Source organism: Felis catus, chromosome B4 (genome assembly GCF_018350175.1).
Source record: "Felis catus isolate Fca126 chromosome B4, F.catus_Fca126_mat1.0, whole genome shotgun sequence".
Lineage (NCBI taxonomy): Eukaryota > Metazoa > Chordata > Mammalia > Carnivora > Felidae > Felis > Felis catus.
The window spans coordinates 17,392,317-17,409,097 of NC_058374.1; the positions used below are offsets into that span (position 1 = coordinate 17,392,317).

At 41.2% G+C, this 16,781-nt stretch overlaps 1 protein-coding gene across 6 annotated transcripts in view; it reads left to right on the forward strand.

The window, feature by feature from the left end:
• The window catches only part of CACNB2 (calcium voltage-gated channel auxiliary subunit beta 2), a 387,862-nt gene that overhangs the window by 139,085 nt on the left and 231,996 nt on the right, over window positions 1-16,781 (forward strand). The window contains exon 1 of one of the 6 annotated variants that reach the window (XM_019834007.3): window positions 13,205-15,503. The exons of the other annotated variants lie outside the window; for them this stretch is intronic. Coding sequence (XP_019689566.2) covers window positions 15,423-15,503 — 81 coding nt within the window. The 5' untranslated portion in view covers window positions 13,205-15,422. Of the gene's footprint in view, window positions 1-13,204; window positions 15,504-16,781 lie in introns of those variants that run through there. 6 annotated transcript variants of the gene reach the window in all.

Consider the following 16,781-nt stretch of genomic DNA (forward strand, 5'->3'; position numbering starts at 1 on the left):
CTCTGCTGTCAGGACAGAGCCTGCTTTGGATCCTCTGTCCCTCTCTCTCTGCCCCTTCCCTGCTCATTCTCTCTCTATCTCTCTCTAAAAATAAATAAATAAAAACTTAAAAAAAAAAAAAGAAATCCCCTCTTTCTAATTTAAAACAGAATTCATTGGTTGTTTATGGCAGTGTTTCTCAATGTGTTCTTTGGGGCACTAACATGAGAATTTTTAGGAGTGTTTGTCAAAAAAAAAATGCACATCCTAGGGCACCTGGGTGGCTCAGTCGGTTAAGCGTCTGACTTCGGCTCAGGTCATGATCTTGTGATTCGTGAGTTCGAGCCCTGCATCGGGCTCTGTGCTTACAGCTCAGAGCCTGGAACCTGCTTTTATATTCTGTGTCTCCCTGTCTCTCTGCCCCTTCCCATTTATGCTCCATCTCTCTCTGTCTCTCAAAAATGAATAAATACTAAAAAAAGTTTTTTTAAATGCACATCCCTAGGAACGATCCCAGACCCATAAAATCTGCATCTCAGGGATGGATCTTCATCATTTAATTTTTAATAACCTCTCAGTGTGATTTTTGTGCATCCTGTGACTTGCGGAGATCTCAGAGAATCCAAGGAAATTTGAAAGTTGGGGTGTCAGGAACCCAGATAATCTGGACTTGTGGCTACACTCTTCAGCGCCCTTCCTCTAAGGTGAGTCGGCTCACCTCAAGTCAACTTGTGTCGGGTTACTCAAGGTTCAAATTCTTCAGAGAGGATCTGAGTGGCCAGCTTGATCTTCTCAGGCCAGGAGAGGGGCAAGGGCTACTTGACTGAAAATGCAGAAGAATTTCCCAAAGTAAAAGGCAAGTGTTGTTTCTAGGGGGAAAAAAAGAAAAGAAAAGAAAAGAAGAAGAAAAGAGAAAAGAGAAAAGAAAAGAAAGGAAAGAAAAAGAAAAGAAAGAGAAGAGAAAAAAAAGAAAAGAAGAGAAAAAAAGAGAAGAGAAAAGAAAATAAAAGAAAAGAAAAAAGGAAAGGAAGTAGGTCCCGGTCAGCATAAACCACAGATGATCTTTGCACACACATGGAACACAACGATAGGAATTTTTAAAGGAACCAGGCTCTCTCATGGTTAAAGCTTAGGAAGTGAGCATTAACAGCCTTAAGTTCAGCTGTGCTGATGTTCCTTGGTTACATAAATGGGGATTATGGAAGATGGAGTCTGTAGGAGAAATCCAGAATTGCCTCTCCAGTCGAATCAGTGCCTGGTAAAAAACCTGTCAAGAGTCAAGACCTAACATTTGAATTGATTTAAGTGACCAATAATGACTGTAAGCATTTTATTCAGATATTCTGTAACTATTGGCAGCCTGTTGAATTACAAGATTGAATTACAACTGAAGTTCATAGAATCAGCTAAGGAACAGTGTGAAGAGTCTACCAATAAAGGAGCTAAAATAAAATACTATATATATATATATATATATATATATATATATATATATATATATATTTTATTCCTTACAAGGTACAACTTTTTTTGCTAGAAATACCATTTATTTCTCCTTGAGCAACACTGACCTGGGGACCATGGGTCTGAGCTTACACAGTTCTGATGAATGTCTAGCATGAATGATAAAACATGGATTTCATGTTTCTAGAAAGTTCTTTTTTTTTTTTTTTCAGATCCCAGACTCTCCCTTCCCCAGGAACCAGGAATCTGGGATCCCAGCCCCCTCTTCCCTCACACCCATGTTCCCAACCTCTCCTTCCCCCCAGCCCTGGGCCTTTCCTCATATTTCTAGAAAGTTCTACCCCTTGGGAGTCTTAACTAACCTCTGACTGTTAAATCAGAAGTAGGGTATCCTGCGTGCAATATGCTGTGTGATAGGCCACACTGGCAAAATCTGTTGGCAGCTTTCCTTGTAGCAAGGTTAATTTGGTTGAAATAAATTGACTTGTCTGCTGATGTTCGTGAACTGAATTTCAGTTCCAGAAAAATAGAGGAAAGGAGGCACCTGAAGTAGAAAGGGATAAGAAAGAGATTTTACAAAGTTGCTTCAAAGTATCAGCGCCTCAGCACTTTTTTTTTTTCTGAACAAATCCTGAAAATGCCTTTAAAAGGGATTTAATTAGTTGGTTTAATTTAGTTGGTTAGTTCCTGAACCAACTACTGAATGTCCACCCCTCAGATTTGAATAAGGTGGCTATACAGACAGACCCTTGAACTTGCAATCTTGTGTTTAAGGGTTTCAGCAAGGTGGGCCTGTTCATTTTTTTCTTGTTGGGAGGGAAGAGAGACCAAAGCTTCTGCCTGTCCTGTCTCCTCTTCCTTCGGTGTCACAAACATTTTAAAACAGAAATCTTTGGGGTGCCTGGGTGGCTCAGTTGGTTGGGTGTCCCACTTCGGCTCAGGTCATGATCTCACAGTTCGGGGGTTCGAGCCCCACATTGGGCTCTGTGCTGACAGCTCAGAGCCTGGAGCCTGCTTCACATTCTGTGCCTCCCTCTCTCTCTGCCCCTCCCCCATTTGTGCACATGCTCTCTCTCTCTTTCCCTCTCTCTCTCTCAAAAATAGATTTTAAAAAGAATAATAATAAAAAAATCCTTGTAATTTTTTTTTCATGCAATGCAGACCTCTAGTTAAATTCTTCTGGTTTTAAAAATGTATTCTTGGGGTGCCTGGGTGGCTTAGTCTGTTAAGCGACCAACTTTAGTTCCGGTCATGATCTCACAGCTCGTGACTTCAAGCCCCATGTCGGGCTCTGTGCTCTGAGCTATGAAGCTCAGAGCCTGGAGCCTGCTTCTGATTCTGTGTCTCCCTCTTTCTCTGCCCCTCCCCCGCTCACACGCTATTAAAAATAAATAAAAACATTAAAAAATGTTTTTAATGTATTCTTTTTAAGAACCCTTGCTCAGTCCCTCTTGAAACAACCAATTTCATAGATTTTCACTTATGAACCATAATTATAGTGTGCTCATTAGTGTTTAAAATAATAGAACTCTTATTTCTACAGACCAAGGAGCACTTAAAATTTTGAAATGAATCTTTAAAGGCAAAAGCCATCACTGCTAGAAGGTACTTTTCTGATCTTTCATTTTTTCCCTATACGATTCCTTATTGCACTGCTTCTCTCATTGAACTTGACTTTTGAACTCTGATTGACAGTACAGTCAGATTAAAGAACACTCTTAAAAGGCACTGATTGGCTTCTTTCACCCTACAGACCCATGAAAAATGAGGTGACAATCTGACTTTTTTTTTCTGAGTTGATTGGATGTCCGTGTTTACCTTTTCAAACCCTTGATGAGACATGTACTTTTCCATGGTTTGTTTTTTTTTTTTTTTTATATAGGAGTTCAGGCAGTGAGGATTTCTCTCTGACAACCCTGTTCCATTACTCTCTGGAGCAAACAGCAGTCACCTGGCTTTGACAGTTTCATCTATGGTTCAATTTCAGGCTATAGTTAACTGCTAGACTTCCAGGTCCAGTGGGTCGGGTGTAAGTACTGATATCATTATTGATGTCAGACAGCTACCACTGAGTACTAGCTCTCAGGATTCATTTCCCCAACATTATCCTGTTAATGCTGGTACTTCTTCATAAGGGGGAAAGGGTAGCCTCCTAATAAGGAAGTAGATGCAAGAGACTGCAGACGTAAGTATTTTTGAAGATTGGCTTCTAGGATCTGATGGAAGGGTCCGGTACGCACAGAGAATTACTCTCCTTTTAAATGAATCGGTACATGAAGAAAATAAAGGTTATTCCTATTCTCCCATGCAAGAGTGGTTTTTAAAATCTATTTTAATTTTTTTAATGTTTATTTATTTTTGACAGAGAGAGAGAGAGGGACAGAGCATGAGCGGGGGAGGGACAGAGAGAGAGGGAGACACAGAATCCGAAGCAGGTTCCAGGCTCCGAGCTGTCAGCACAGACCGCCAGATCATGACCTGAGATGAAGTGGGATGCTCAACCGACTGAGCCACCCAGGTGTCCCTAAAATTTATTTTAAATAGTGGCTCTGCCTTTTGGAAAGTGCATACTAGCATAAGAAATGTTTTTACCAATGGCTTCTAAATTACCACGTAGTCTAAGCTCAGGATTTTGAATTTCAGAGTAAATCTTCACCGTCAGTTTTTATTAGTAATGTGAACCTATTTGTCTAGTTTCCAGCTATGTGACTTGATTGCAACCAGAATGCTGAAACTTTGTTTAGATGAAATAAGGAACTTACGATTCAACTGTTCTCACTCTTTGCCAGTCTGTCGTAAGTTTCAATGAGTTGGAGTATTGAAATATGTTTTCTAGCAACTTTAAATAATAACTAATCAACTCAGAACATCAATGTACCATGCATTGTTTTCAGCCTCACATAACATAAAAGATTAGAACTTGCAAATTTTGGGCAAAAAAGCAATGATCTCCGTTTCATAATAAACTCAGAAACAAAGAGTGAAATTGATATAAGCAATACTATAAAGAAGTGAATAACGATGCCAACCTTATTAGAAATGCCAATCATGTCCTTGTCAGCCTGTAGCCATGTGAAATTGCCAAACGCATCGTTACTGCCAAAAGGCAGTATATAAGAACTACATAGACTGCCCTGACCCACAGCCCCACGGACGGCCAAAATATGTGCGATTAGGGTAAGCACTTTGACTCAGCAACGTGAGTAAGGGAGTCACAGACTCACTTGCCTTCAGAAGCAGGCGCTGAAAATTTGTCATGGATGAGAGGGAGAGTCACGGGGAGTCACAGCAAGTCCAAATTTTGAGTAAAAATATGCGAGGAAGCAGAAGCTATGTGGTAAAGAGTATGCATCAGAAAAGGAGAGAGTCATCAAAGTGGCTCAGGGTGCAGAAAATAGAGCTTTGGGGAAGCATGACCTATGAAAACAGCACTCAGGATGGCAGGTTGTGTTAACAGCAGAACACATCCTGGGGCGCCTGGGTGGCTCAGTCGTTTACGTGTCCAGCTTTGGCTCAGGTCGTGATCTCACAATGAGTTCACGCTCCGTGTCAGGCTCCATGCTGACAGCTCAGGGCCTGGATCCTGCTTCAGATTCTGTGTCTCCCTCTCTCTCTGCTCCACCCCTGCTCACGCTGTGTGTGTCTCTCTCTCTCAAAAATAAATAAACATTAAGAAAAGTTTTTTAAAAATAAAAAATAAATAAATAAAATAAAAATGGTTCCCGGCCTTTCTGAAGTCGACTGTTCAGTTTTTCTGAGTTCCTGCAAATGTGTATCCTTTAAACAAGGCCCTGCCACATGTGGGAACTTTAGTGATCTTCGTTCATTTGAACCAAGTGGTCCAAACTCCAATAAAACAAGGAGAAAACATGATCACCTGAGGAGACCAGAGTGAATACCAGATGTTAGCCTAAGCTTAAATGATATGCATGACAAATCAGTATAAAGTGGAGATTAAATGTGTCTGCATAGGTTCATAAAACAAGAATGATAAAACATGATTTCTCATGCAGTGTAGAGGCAAACATATATAATTTTTAGCTTAATCATGCTTAAGTTTATTTATTCAATATGTATTTAGTGCCTGGCACATTTTAGATATTCTGTTATTCTTTTTTTTTAAATTTTTTTAATGTTTATTAATTTGAGAGAGAAAAGAGAGAGAGAGAGAGAGAGAGAGAGAGAGAGAGAGAGAGAGAGAGAGAGAGTGTGCGAGCAGGGGAAGGGCAGTGAGAGAGGGAGACACAGAATCCGAAGCAGGCTTCAGGCCCTGAGCTGTCAGCACAGGGCCCGACGCGGGGCTTCAATTCACAAACTGTGAGATCATGACCTGAGCCGAAGTCAGATGCTTAATTGACTGAGCCACCCAGGAGCCCCCATATGGTTTTATTCCTGAGGGACATCAAAATGAATCCAAGAGTCCCCTTCCTCCAGGAACTTCTAGTATATGCCTAGAATAAAACAACATCTTCTTCATTTTTAAAACAATGTACCGCTTTTGAATTCTCAAACCATTAATCCTCACGTAGATTACCCGTGGTCTGGGAAATGGTCTGGGAACCAGTGTCCTGTATGTAACCAGTTATAATATAATGTGGGTATTTGCCTGTAAGTTTCAGCTCAAATCTTGGATTTAAGTGAGTAGCTTCCGTGAGTATTCACAAATGGATCTTTTCTTGCTAACATATGAAGATTTGTGTACCAATATATCTAATTAGAAGGAAGTGGCTACACCTAATATTACTCTGACTACACACCTTAAATATAAGCCTCATCATACAAGGGCTAGACAGGAATACAAAGAGGCACAGGCTTTCTGTATAGATTTGATGTGGTAAGAAGTAAGAGGCTGCCATGTTCATGATCATAAGTCTACGTGGGTGTGAGTGGGGACACGCAAGAAAGACTCTTGAAGCCAAGGCAGCTGGACTCCACTATGGAAACTCGGGAAGACCACAGTCTCCTATATTGTCCAGATGAGGTGAGAATCGCAGTGATGGGCACTGTTGAGAGAGGGAAAAGGAAATGAAACATAAATATGCTGATTCTTATTTTTCCTCTTTTTACTCATAAAACATTATTTATTGAGACCAAAACTTTATTTGCCCTCCAATAGCTAATAGCTATTTCCAGCTAATAGCTGGAAAATGGCTAAGATAAGCAAAGATAGTCATTTGGCATTTCATGACATATTTTGGGTTAATCACCCCTGTGAAAATAGTTGTTTGTTTTTTAATTTCTAGGAAGTTTTGGTTAAAATTGAGGATACTTGGTAAATCTCATGAATCCTCACTACATATATCTTTATCAAGGACATTTTAATTTAGCTGGTTGGCCAAATTAATGAAATCTGAATGGCTTTGGCCATGTTTTTGAAAGCCGTCCCAGAACTGGTAAAAACAAATGGTTCTGTTCTTTCTGGAAGAAGTTCAGATAGCCCCCCCCCCCCCCCGCCTCCATGACCTCCCTCAGTTCCCTCTCCTCTCCCCATATTCAGTATCAAGAGCCAGAAAATGGTGTTGTGACTATTATTCAGTGACAAGTCATTGTCGATGACTCCCTCCAAAGGGACAGGAAGCTGTGGTTAGACCCTTGCTTAGGAAGTCATTGTTTTATGACATTTTCCATGTCCTTGTCCTCTCTGGGTTAGATTACTGCAGTGTGCTGTGCTGGGATGTGTCTTTGAAGTTTACTTGGCAGACATTTGTATTATCATTTCAGCCAACATTTTTTTCTACATAATATGTCATAGTAGTATATATTAAAATGATGAATGTGGTTCTTGCCCTTGAAGAATTATGAATCCAACAAGGATCAGCATTTAGTTGATAACCCATCATAGGATGATAAATTGTCCTAGGAAGAAGTATCATGACTTATTGACAGAATTTTAGGCAATCTGTTAGAAATATTCATATTGGAAAGGCGTAGTCCCTGGCCCAAAAATAGGCTTGATATATGCAGGATGGATAAATAAATAAGCAAGTGTACCGTAATTCTAGGTGGATTTTATTTCCTTCCCACATGATGCTTTGTTTCCCTGATATCTAAAATATGAATGCAGTGGAGATTCTTGTTTAATAATTGGGTATTTATTTGTAAGTGACAAAAACCTCGATTTAAACTAACAAGTAACAATTGAAAAAAAAAGATGAATATTCAGATTGATCTAAACTAAGTACAGAGCTCTTCAAAGTCATGGTTTCTAATACCTCTGGCTTCAGCAAAAACAATTTCCTGTGCAAGAGAATGAATTCTGAAGCCATTTCATATCCTTAGAGCTAAGTTTTTATAAACTGTGTGTTTCAGGAGTCCATCAATTTATCCATTATATTCGTCAAAAATTAAGAAAGATTTATACGTTGCTAATTGGCCTCATGCAAAAACGTGTACACACAGTTTGGTTTTGAATAGATCTGAGTGCTATTTTGAATCGTTAATACTGTGTGTCATTTTCCCACAAATAGCACATCTTCATTTGGATTATAATGTTACATTTAGAGAATAAGAATAATTAACAATGAGCATTTATTGGGGCACCTGGGTGGCTCAGTCGGTTAAGCATCCGACTTCGGCTCAGGTCATGGTCTTGAGGTTCGTGGGTTTGAGCCCCATGTGGGGCTCTGTGCTGACAGCTCAGAGCCTGGGGCCTCTGTATCTCCCTCTCTCTCTGCCCCTCCCCTGCTCACGCTCTGTCTCTCTTTCAAAAAATAAACATTTAAAAAAATAATGAGGACTTATTGCATACTATGTGCTAGGTACTCTTCTCATTTAATCCTCATAACCTGTGAGTAATATAAAGTCCTTTGCTTTTTACATGAAGAAATTGAGGCACACAGGGACTGTGGCCAAAGTTGTACAACTAGTAAATGCTAGGTCCAGGATTTGAATCTGAGGAGTGTATACTCCTTTATTCATTCCTCTTAGGGCCTCTGCTAGTCATCACGGACACTCTGTGCATGTTAGGAAAGGGACTGTCTTTGAGCGGACAAATGAGAAAAATGCCACCCCCACGGGCAGACGCGGCCTCTTTGGATTTCACCGCTAACCTACCCTTTTGGCCAGGGCATTTGTGCAGTGCACAGAACATACAGCACTGCATGGCAGCCTCCTGTTCACCTCCTCCACGACCTGTCAGTACTTTTCGTAACTCTCAAGCAACTTTCACATGCATGATTTTACTTGATTTTGGCCTCAGCCGTACTAGGTACACATGAAAGTTAATTATCCTTCCTTTACAAAGGAGAACTCTAAGACTCACCCAGGCATATGCATCGATCACACAGTATGTACCTCATGAAGACCAAGCAGGAAACCGGGAGCAGGGAGATCCCAGGTACGGAGCCACTGTGTACATCTCGTTTCATACAACGCTCCCCAAAGCTCTGCGAGCCAGTTGTCACTGGAGTCTCTATGTGGATCAGGAAACAGGTCCAACCAAGTGAATTGCCTTGCTCCAGTTTCCATATTTTATGAATAAAGGAGTTAGAATTCAACTCTGGGCTGTTTGACTCCGGACCTGCGCTCTTTCTGCCATGCTTACTCCATCTCTGCTTGAGTCTGTCGGATCATTAGGTGTAGACGTGTCCATACAAAATAACAGTCATGAGTGTTGGGTAGTTGGAGTTTAGGATAAAGCCCTGCTTAGGCAGACAAGATAGCCTACAGGGCATACCCTAGGGAAAATAGTACTTGCGGTTTTAATAGATTGGAATAAGGAGGTAATACTTTCAACAGGGAGAACCACTTACTTAATCGGGATGCGCTAATTGAGCACCTGTTAAATGCCAGGCATTTAGATGTAATGTGAGACACGGCTCTGAAAATGGAAGCACTTATCCTCAAGGGATCACAGTCTAGTTAGTGAGATAACTAAAGGGCCTGGATGTGAACACTTCAGCTCCTCAGTAGTCTCCAGGGACCTCTTTCAGTAGGGGCTCACTTCGTGGATCCTCAGAAGAAACGCTCACAGGTTTGGAACTTCACAGGTCTGGAACTCCATTCTCTCCTGAATAGAGTGGATGCATCTAATCATAACAGGCCTTGTTCCCCAAAGGAAGAGCCTGAGACAGGGACTCCGTGCAAGCAGTTTATTGGGCCGGTGGTGTCTGGGAGACAGGCAAGGAGAAAAAGCGACACAGAGGACCATCATCAAGGTTCTGGGCGAGGGGTCTAGAGTGCCCCGGGACCTCCTCAGAAGTGTACCAAAACCTCCCAGAATTGTCCACTCTCAGGGTAACAGTTGGGAGCATTTGTGGCCTATTCTGATTCCTATTCATTGAGAGTTGACTCTAGGGACAGGGGCTCCCCCTCACTTCTGGGTTCGCTGGTAGGCTGAGTGGCTGTTTGCAGGATCTAAGACTGTGGGCCAAGGAGGAGAACGTTGCATGGCCTGGCTTAAAGTAAGAGCTGTGTCTGGAATCAGAGGTGGGTTGAGAGTCTGGGACCCTGTTTCAGACCCCTCTGTGTGTGGCAGCGCTAGTTGGCTTTTCTTGTTACAACTGAAAGAGACCAACCAAGCGGGAGGGCGTAGGCATCAGACCCTGGAGGGTCAAAGCTGGGCATTGCCCTGGTCCCTTAACCTCTCCGGGTCTCCATGGGTGCCCGTCTCCCCTCACCATAAGCCACATGCCCAGTGCTCGTGCCCTCATACGGTACTCATTCCCTCCGAATCTGGGCTGGTGCCGTTACTCACTTTTGACGAGAAGAGCATCGTGGCAGTAATGCCGTGTGCTGTTTCAAGGTTAGATAAGAATCCTTGCAGCTCCCCGCAGGGTTTCTTGGGATGCTTGCTCTTGGAATAGTGTCTCTTGGGATCTAGGTGGCATGCTATTAGAAGCTTGAGCTACGTGCAGAAGTCACCTGGTTTGCTCTGGTCACCAGCCCTAGCTGAGCTCCTGGCTGACAGCCCGCATCAACTGCCAGCCGTGTGTGTGAGGCATCTTGGGTGTCCAGACTAGTCAAGCTGTCGGATGACTCAGCCCCAGCAGCTCTCTGACCATAACCACATCAGAGTCTCCAAATGGAAACAACCCAGCTGAGCCCAGGGAACCCTCAGAACCATGGCGCGTAATAAATTATCGTTCTAAGCCACTAGGTTTTGGGACAGTTTGTTACGCATCAGTAGTTCAGTGGCACAGGATATAAATCAATTATTTCTTAGATACCAGCAAGGTTTTACTTGGGCACACAGCCGCTATGTCAGTTTTTTACCTTTTACGTACCACGAAGTGGATCCTTTGAAATAAACTTTGTGGAATAATATTGCTGCTTATCAGTTTTCTCATGATAACGTTATAGATGAAATTCTTAGATTTATTGTGCCATACGCCCTTTTGTGGTCTGGGAAAGCCCAAGGGAGTCTTTCTTAGAGCAATATTTTTAAATGTGTAATGTGAAATTTGTAGAATTACGAAGGAAACTAATCATACGATGTCGTAGCTGTCAAAATATTTTAGAAATCAAATCTCTAATATGTATATGGTAAAAATGTACTTCCTATTAGTAGATTACGTAACAGTACTAACAACCTTGAAAGAATCTTACAGAGACACCCATGTACTCACTCCCTAGATTCTCCCATTAACATTTCATATACTTTCATTATCACATATCTGTCCATCTAAGCATCTATCCACCCATCGGTGCATCATCAAATCATCCTAATGTTTTTGTCCATGTCAATGTAAATTGCAAAGCAAATTGCAGGTTTCCTCTAAATAACAGCGTATATATCATAAACTAGAGGATGGACATATTTCAAGATACCTGAAACAGTTATAATCTGACATGAAAATATGCATGATTCCCGTGGCTGACATCACAGGTACTGTTAATACTACTCTAGTTTGTTGCTAACATTCATAACTGAGAGAAATGTGAAATTTCAGTCAGAAGTTACTGAGAAGAAGATGCAGTGGTTTTCCATTCAAGTTCATGAACTCCCTAGATTTTATTCATTCATGGACTCCTTGGGCTCCCAAAGCCCCACGTTAAGGGACCTCATGTGTGAAACGTGCAGATAGCCTCTTAATTAATGTAAATTGTAAGTCAAATACATAAAATAATATAGGTATACTTTAAAACTCAAGTTTTAAACATAAAGTATGGCATTTTTTTCCTTTAAGTTTCTACAGTGAAATTAATGGAAGAAGTTTGGAATACTCCAAAGAGTCATTGAAGAGAAAAAGAAAGGAGGAATTATTGAATTGACATCTGTGTTAGTTTGCTAGGCCTGCTCTAAATACCAAAAAGCCAGTGGCTTAAAACAACAGAAATATATTCTTACAGTCTGGAGGCTCTGTGTCCAAGGACGTATCAGTAGGGCCATCCTCTCTCTGTGGCTCTAGGAGAGAATCCTTCTTTGCCTCTTCCAGCAAATACCTCTTCTGGGGTTTGCTGGCAATCCTTGATGTTTCTTGGCTGGTAGATACCATCCTCCAATCACATGGCCGTCTTCTGTGTCTTCACCTTTTCTTCCCTTTGTGCACGTCTGTCTCTATGTTCACGTTTGCATAGACACCAGTAATGACACCAGTCCCATTGGATTAGGGCCCACCCTAATGACCTCATTTTAACTGATTACCCCTATAAAGAATTTACTTCCAAATAAAGTCACGTTGTGAGGTACTGGGGGTTAGAACCTAAACATACCTTTTTGGGGGGATATAATTCAACCGATAACAACAGCGGACCATCACAATTCCAAGGACCAAAAGTTTAGTTGTAGTTCGAAGCCAAATATTTCTAGAAGGATCTGAGATTAAATATGACTGGAGTTACATGGTCTGGTCTTACTTTTTACCCAGTAAGAACAGTAAACTTGTGCCAGATAGCCCTTTATGATTGTGAGAAAATTTAAAATCCAAAAATTCAGATCTAAGTAATCGCTGGCATTTATGTTTTAGTCAAAACATCAGGTCCCAAGTTGCTTTATCTATTTTTCAACAGGATTACATTGCAGAAAATGTTAAAAGAAAATTATGTTCAAAGCACGGTTTTAAAATTCATAGTGGAATTGTACCCAAATAGTCAACAACAGTTATTGAGCAACTGTGAGTACTGTATTCCCTGAAGAGAAAAGAATATAGTAGACATGAGCCATGTCCTTACGGGGTTTATAGCATAATAAGCCAGATGCGATTTACTCACGCACACAGACTCACAAGACACTCAAAGGAAGTTTCTTTTATTTCAAAAATCCTTGTTATCTCCATGTTCATGTCTATCCAAAATCTTTTTCTGATTTTGAATTGGTTGAAAATTCAGCTCATGTTGGTCATTTAATTGTAACGTCAGGTTTTTCTTTTAAAACATTTAAAACTTGGGGGCACCTGGCTGGTTCAGTCTGTAGAGCGTGTGACTCTTGATCTCGGTATTGTGAGTTCAAGCCCCATGTTGGGGGTACAGATTACTTGAAAATAAAATCTTCAGAATAATTTAAAATTTTAATAATTGTTGGGGCACATGGATGGCTCAGTCGGTTAAGCGTCTGACTTTGGCTCAGCTCACGATCTCACAGTCTGTGGGTTCCAGCCCCGCATCCAGCTCTGTGCTGACAGCTTGGAGCCTGGAGCCTGCTTCGGATTCTGTGTCTCCCTCTCTCCCTGCCCCTCCCCTGCGTGTGCTCTGTCTCTCTCTCTCTCTCTCTCTCTCTCTCTCTCAAAAATAAATAAACATTAAAAAAATAATCATTGTTAATGTATTTTAATAAATAATTTTATTTTAAAATTCAATATTGATTAATACTGCCTCTACCAAAACCATCCAGAATCATGAGGAATCAACTTGATGAGGTTGTTGTTGTTTTGAGTAAGATAAAAATGGTAAAATACTTACCATATCGAACATTTTAATAAATGTTGGCTCTTATTAACTAAATCTGTTGAATGTACAGCACAGAATCACCAGTCATTTAGACCCTTTGCCTGTAGCACTGATCTTCATGTTGCTCACTGTAGCCCTCATCTTTGTGGCTTTATACTTTACAAAAATGTAATCCAAGATACAGTTGACCTTTGAATAATGTGGGGGTGAGGGTAGCCAACCACCCACACAGTTGAAAATCTGTACGTAACCGTTGACACCTCCCAAACTTCACTGCTAATTGTGTGCTGTTGACAGAAAGCCGTACGGATAACACAGTCAACTACCACATTTTTTGTATGTTCTATGTATTGTAGACTGTATTCTGACAAGAAACTAAGCTAGAGAAAAGAACATATCGTTAGGAAAATTGCAAGGAAGAGAAATGACATTTATAGTACCGTACTGTATTGAAAAAAAAATTCCCCTGTATAAGTGGATCTGATCAGTTCAAAGCCATGTTGTTCAAGGGACAGCTGTATTTCTTGTGAGGAACCATAGAACATTATTATTTTCAAAATAAGTAGGAACCATAATTCCACAGAATTCTTAGACACTTAAGGGAAACATATGGTCTTTAAAAATACATATATATAAATTCTTCGAGATTGGAAAAGACCCAAAGAAAAAAATCCAGATGCCATTTGATTTCAGAGAGAGAGAGAAGTCTAGAAAGCATTGCTTTGGCTCAGTGGGTCCTCATTGAAAGGTATTGAATATCTCTAAATCCTAATTCCTCATTTTTAAAGTGTTCATATTAATACCTACTTCCAGGATTGCTTGGACCTGAGTATATGTAAATTCCCTTAGGCCATGCCGGTCATGTAGTAGATGATCAGGAAAAGGACTTCTGATTCCCAGCCCCTTCTGTAGTCTCCCGTGACCTCAATCTCTTGGCCAAGATGGTCAGTCTGCTAGGAAAAAAATTTTCAGTGAAATGGAAAAAATGCCGTGCATTTCTTTGATCATGATTTAACTTTCAATCTGAGGGAACATTTAGAATTTGGAAGAAAAACAAAGTAAACAGTGAAATAGATGGTTTGTTCCCCCTCCATTTGTGTCTGTGCAGCTTCAGGTGGCCAGGTTTTCCCTTGCTCACAGATTCCCTCCTGCAGAACCTTCCAGAATGCTTCCGTCTGGTGAAGAGAAGGACCACAGCACGGTGTTGTTCCAGTCGCCTGGTGTGGCTTGCTGAGGGAGAAGGCAGAGGTTCGCCTGTATAATCCGATTTCATCAACTCACACTAATCACTACTGATAGTAGCAAAATTTAGCCTGGATCTGCTTGGTTAATCTAGATTGACAGGAGGTAAAAGAAAAGGGACGCAAGGACACAGAAACAAAGGGAGGAGAGCCAACACTGATTTCCAGCCTTGCTCTTCCATCTGGGGCTTCTACATTGTTCCCCCCTGGGGCTTCTATTTTTCTTACCTTATAAACAAATGTTGCTGGTTGTTAGGAGACCAGCCTTTGCACGGAGCAGTTTGAGCCACAACAGGTGCACTGTGAGTCTCCGGGACCGCGGAGAGAGCGGTTCCTCCGTGAGGCTGCGCAGAAGGTACTTACAGGTACACATTGTACCTGAGACTATGTATTATTTATTGAAACTGAGCTCTGCATTCTCTTTCTCCTCTGGGCAGCCCTGGAGCCAGGCGCCTCCTAAAATGGATGCCACCAGCAGCTAACCTTGCAAGGTCTCCTAAGTGCTTACTTTCACTATTTCCCTTGCTAGTGATTGCAAGCCCTCGCCGGCAAGCTTTCCATTTAAGCTTGGGGAGCAACTGGGAATTGCACTTCAGCAGCCGAGGGAGGAATTCCTCTGTGATTTTGGACTTTTCCACATGGATTCAGGTGTTATTTTTTTAAGGAAGTAGCCCACTGCGGATTTTTGCGGCTGTAGAGAAGATAACACATGTTGCGGCTCCCGCCTCCACATACGGAGTGATTAAAGTAGTGATCTGTTATGTGTGTGTTCACATGCTTAGTCCTGAGAAGAAGAATGGGTTACCTGAAGGTCATCTTCGTTGTTACTTATGACATCCATGTCTGGCAAACCAGGGAACTTTTTGCATTTGGGTAACAAAGACATTTGGAATATACTCCGTTGGATTTTCCATGTTGGTGAAACTGTTTTTGGCCACCTTGGTACTGCAGGTTGCCATGCTAAAACCACCTAAGGGTAAAAATGTCTCCTGGGTAAGTAGATATGATTTTATATGTCTTAAGATATAATTTGAAAACTGAAAGACCTCTCGTGGTTTCCTGTTAGTAGAAGTGTTTGCGAGACTTTCAGAAAGTGTTCGCCTTAGAGAAGCGTAGAAGTGTCTTTATTAGTGTTAGGAATCCTTTGGCAAAAGCCTGGCGGTGTGCTTGCTAAAATATGGACGATGACAGGTGTGCTTGCTAAAATATGAACTATAACACGTGTAAACTCTCGGTTCGTGTTGCCACTTTTAAGTTGCTTCGGATTCACATCTACCCCCAGAATTTAACATGCATCAGTGCAAAGTCAAGGCTATGGTTTGAAGATGTTTTTAACTGTTCGTGCTCAGTAAAGATAGCATAGATTGATAGTATTAAGTCAAATTTTACGGGTAGGATATGCAGAGTTTTCATTGTTTGGGCCTACCGTTCCCTTTTTTTGTCCTTCGAAGCGCGATAGCAATAGTTATTTCTCAATTTTACACGTCTGATTAAATTCTGTCAATCAATAATGGACACGTACGAGGAAAATTTAACATTCCAGGAATAACATGACATGTTAATCCTAATCCAGTTTGACTCTTGAATGTTGTTTCAAGTTAGTTTCCTACAAAAGTACAAAATATATTATATTGAGCTTAAAATAATGAGAACAATCTGTAAACTCTTAAACAAGTGGCTTTCATTCTCTGCTATCATGTTTAGCAAGCTTGATACATTAAAATTAACAGGCAAATGGATTCCCTTGGACTCTCCGTATAAAGTTGGGTCTCGAACACCACTGTTTTCAGCCGGCACCGGCACGTGCAACCCAACCATATTCATTGCAGACTTTATTAGATTTATGATTGTGGTCTTTGCTTAAAGTAACTCGGGGAAAATAAATGATTCTATTTTTACTGCCTTAATTTGAAATTTAGCTGATTAGGCTTTTCTTTCTTTCCATGAAAGAGCACAGTACATACTTGAAAATGGTGACTGATTTCTTTTCTTTTTTTTTTTAGTAATTTTTTTTAACGTTTATTTATTTTTGAGACAGAGAGAGACAGAGCATAGCAGGGGAGGGTCAGAGAGAGAGGGAGACACAGAATCCGAAGCAGGCTCCAGGCTCAGAGTGTCCAGCACAGAGCCCGACGCAGGGCTCAAACTCACGGACCGTGAGATCACGACCTGAGCCGAAGTCGGACACTTCACCGACTGAGCCACCCAGGCACCCTGACTGATTGCTTTTCTTGACGGTCGTTCTGTATACTACTTAAGGAAAAGAGATGT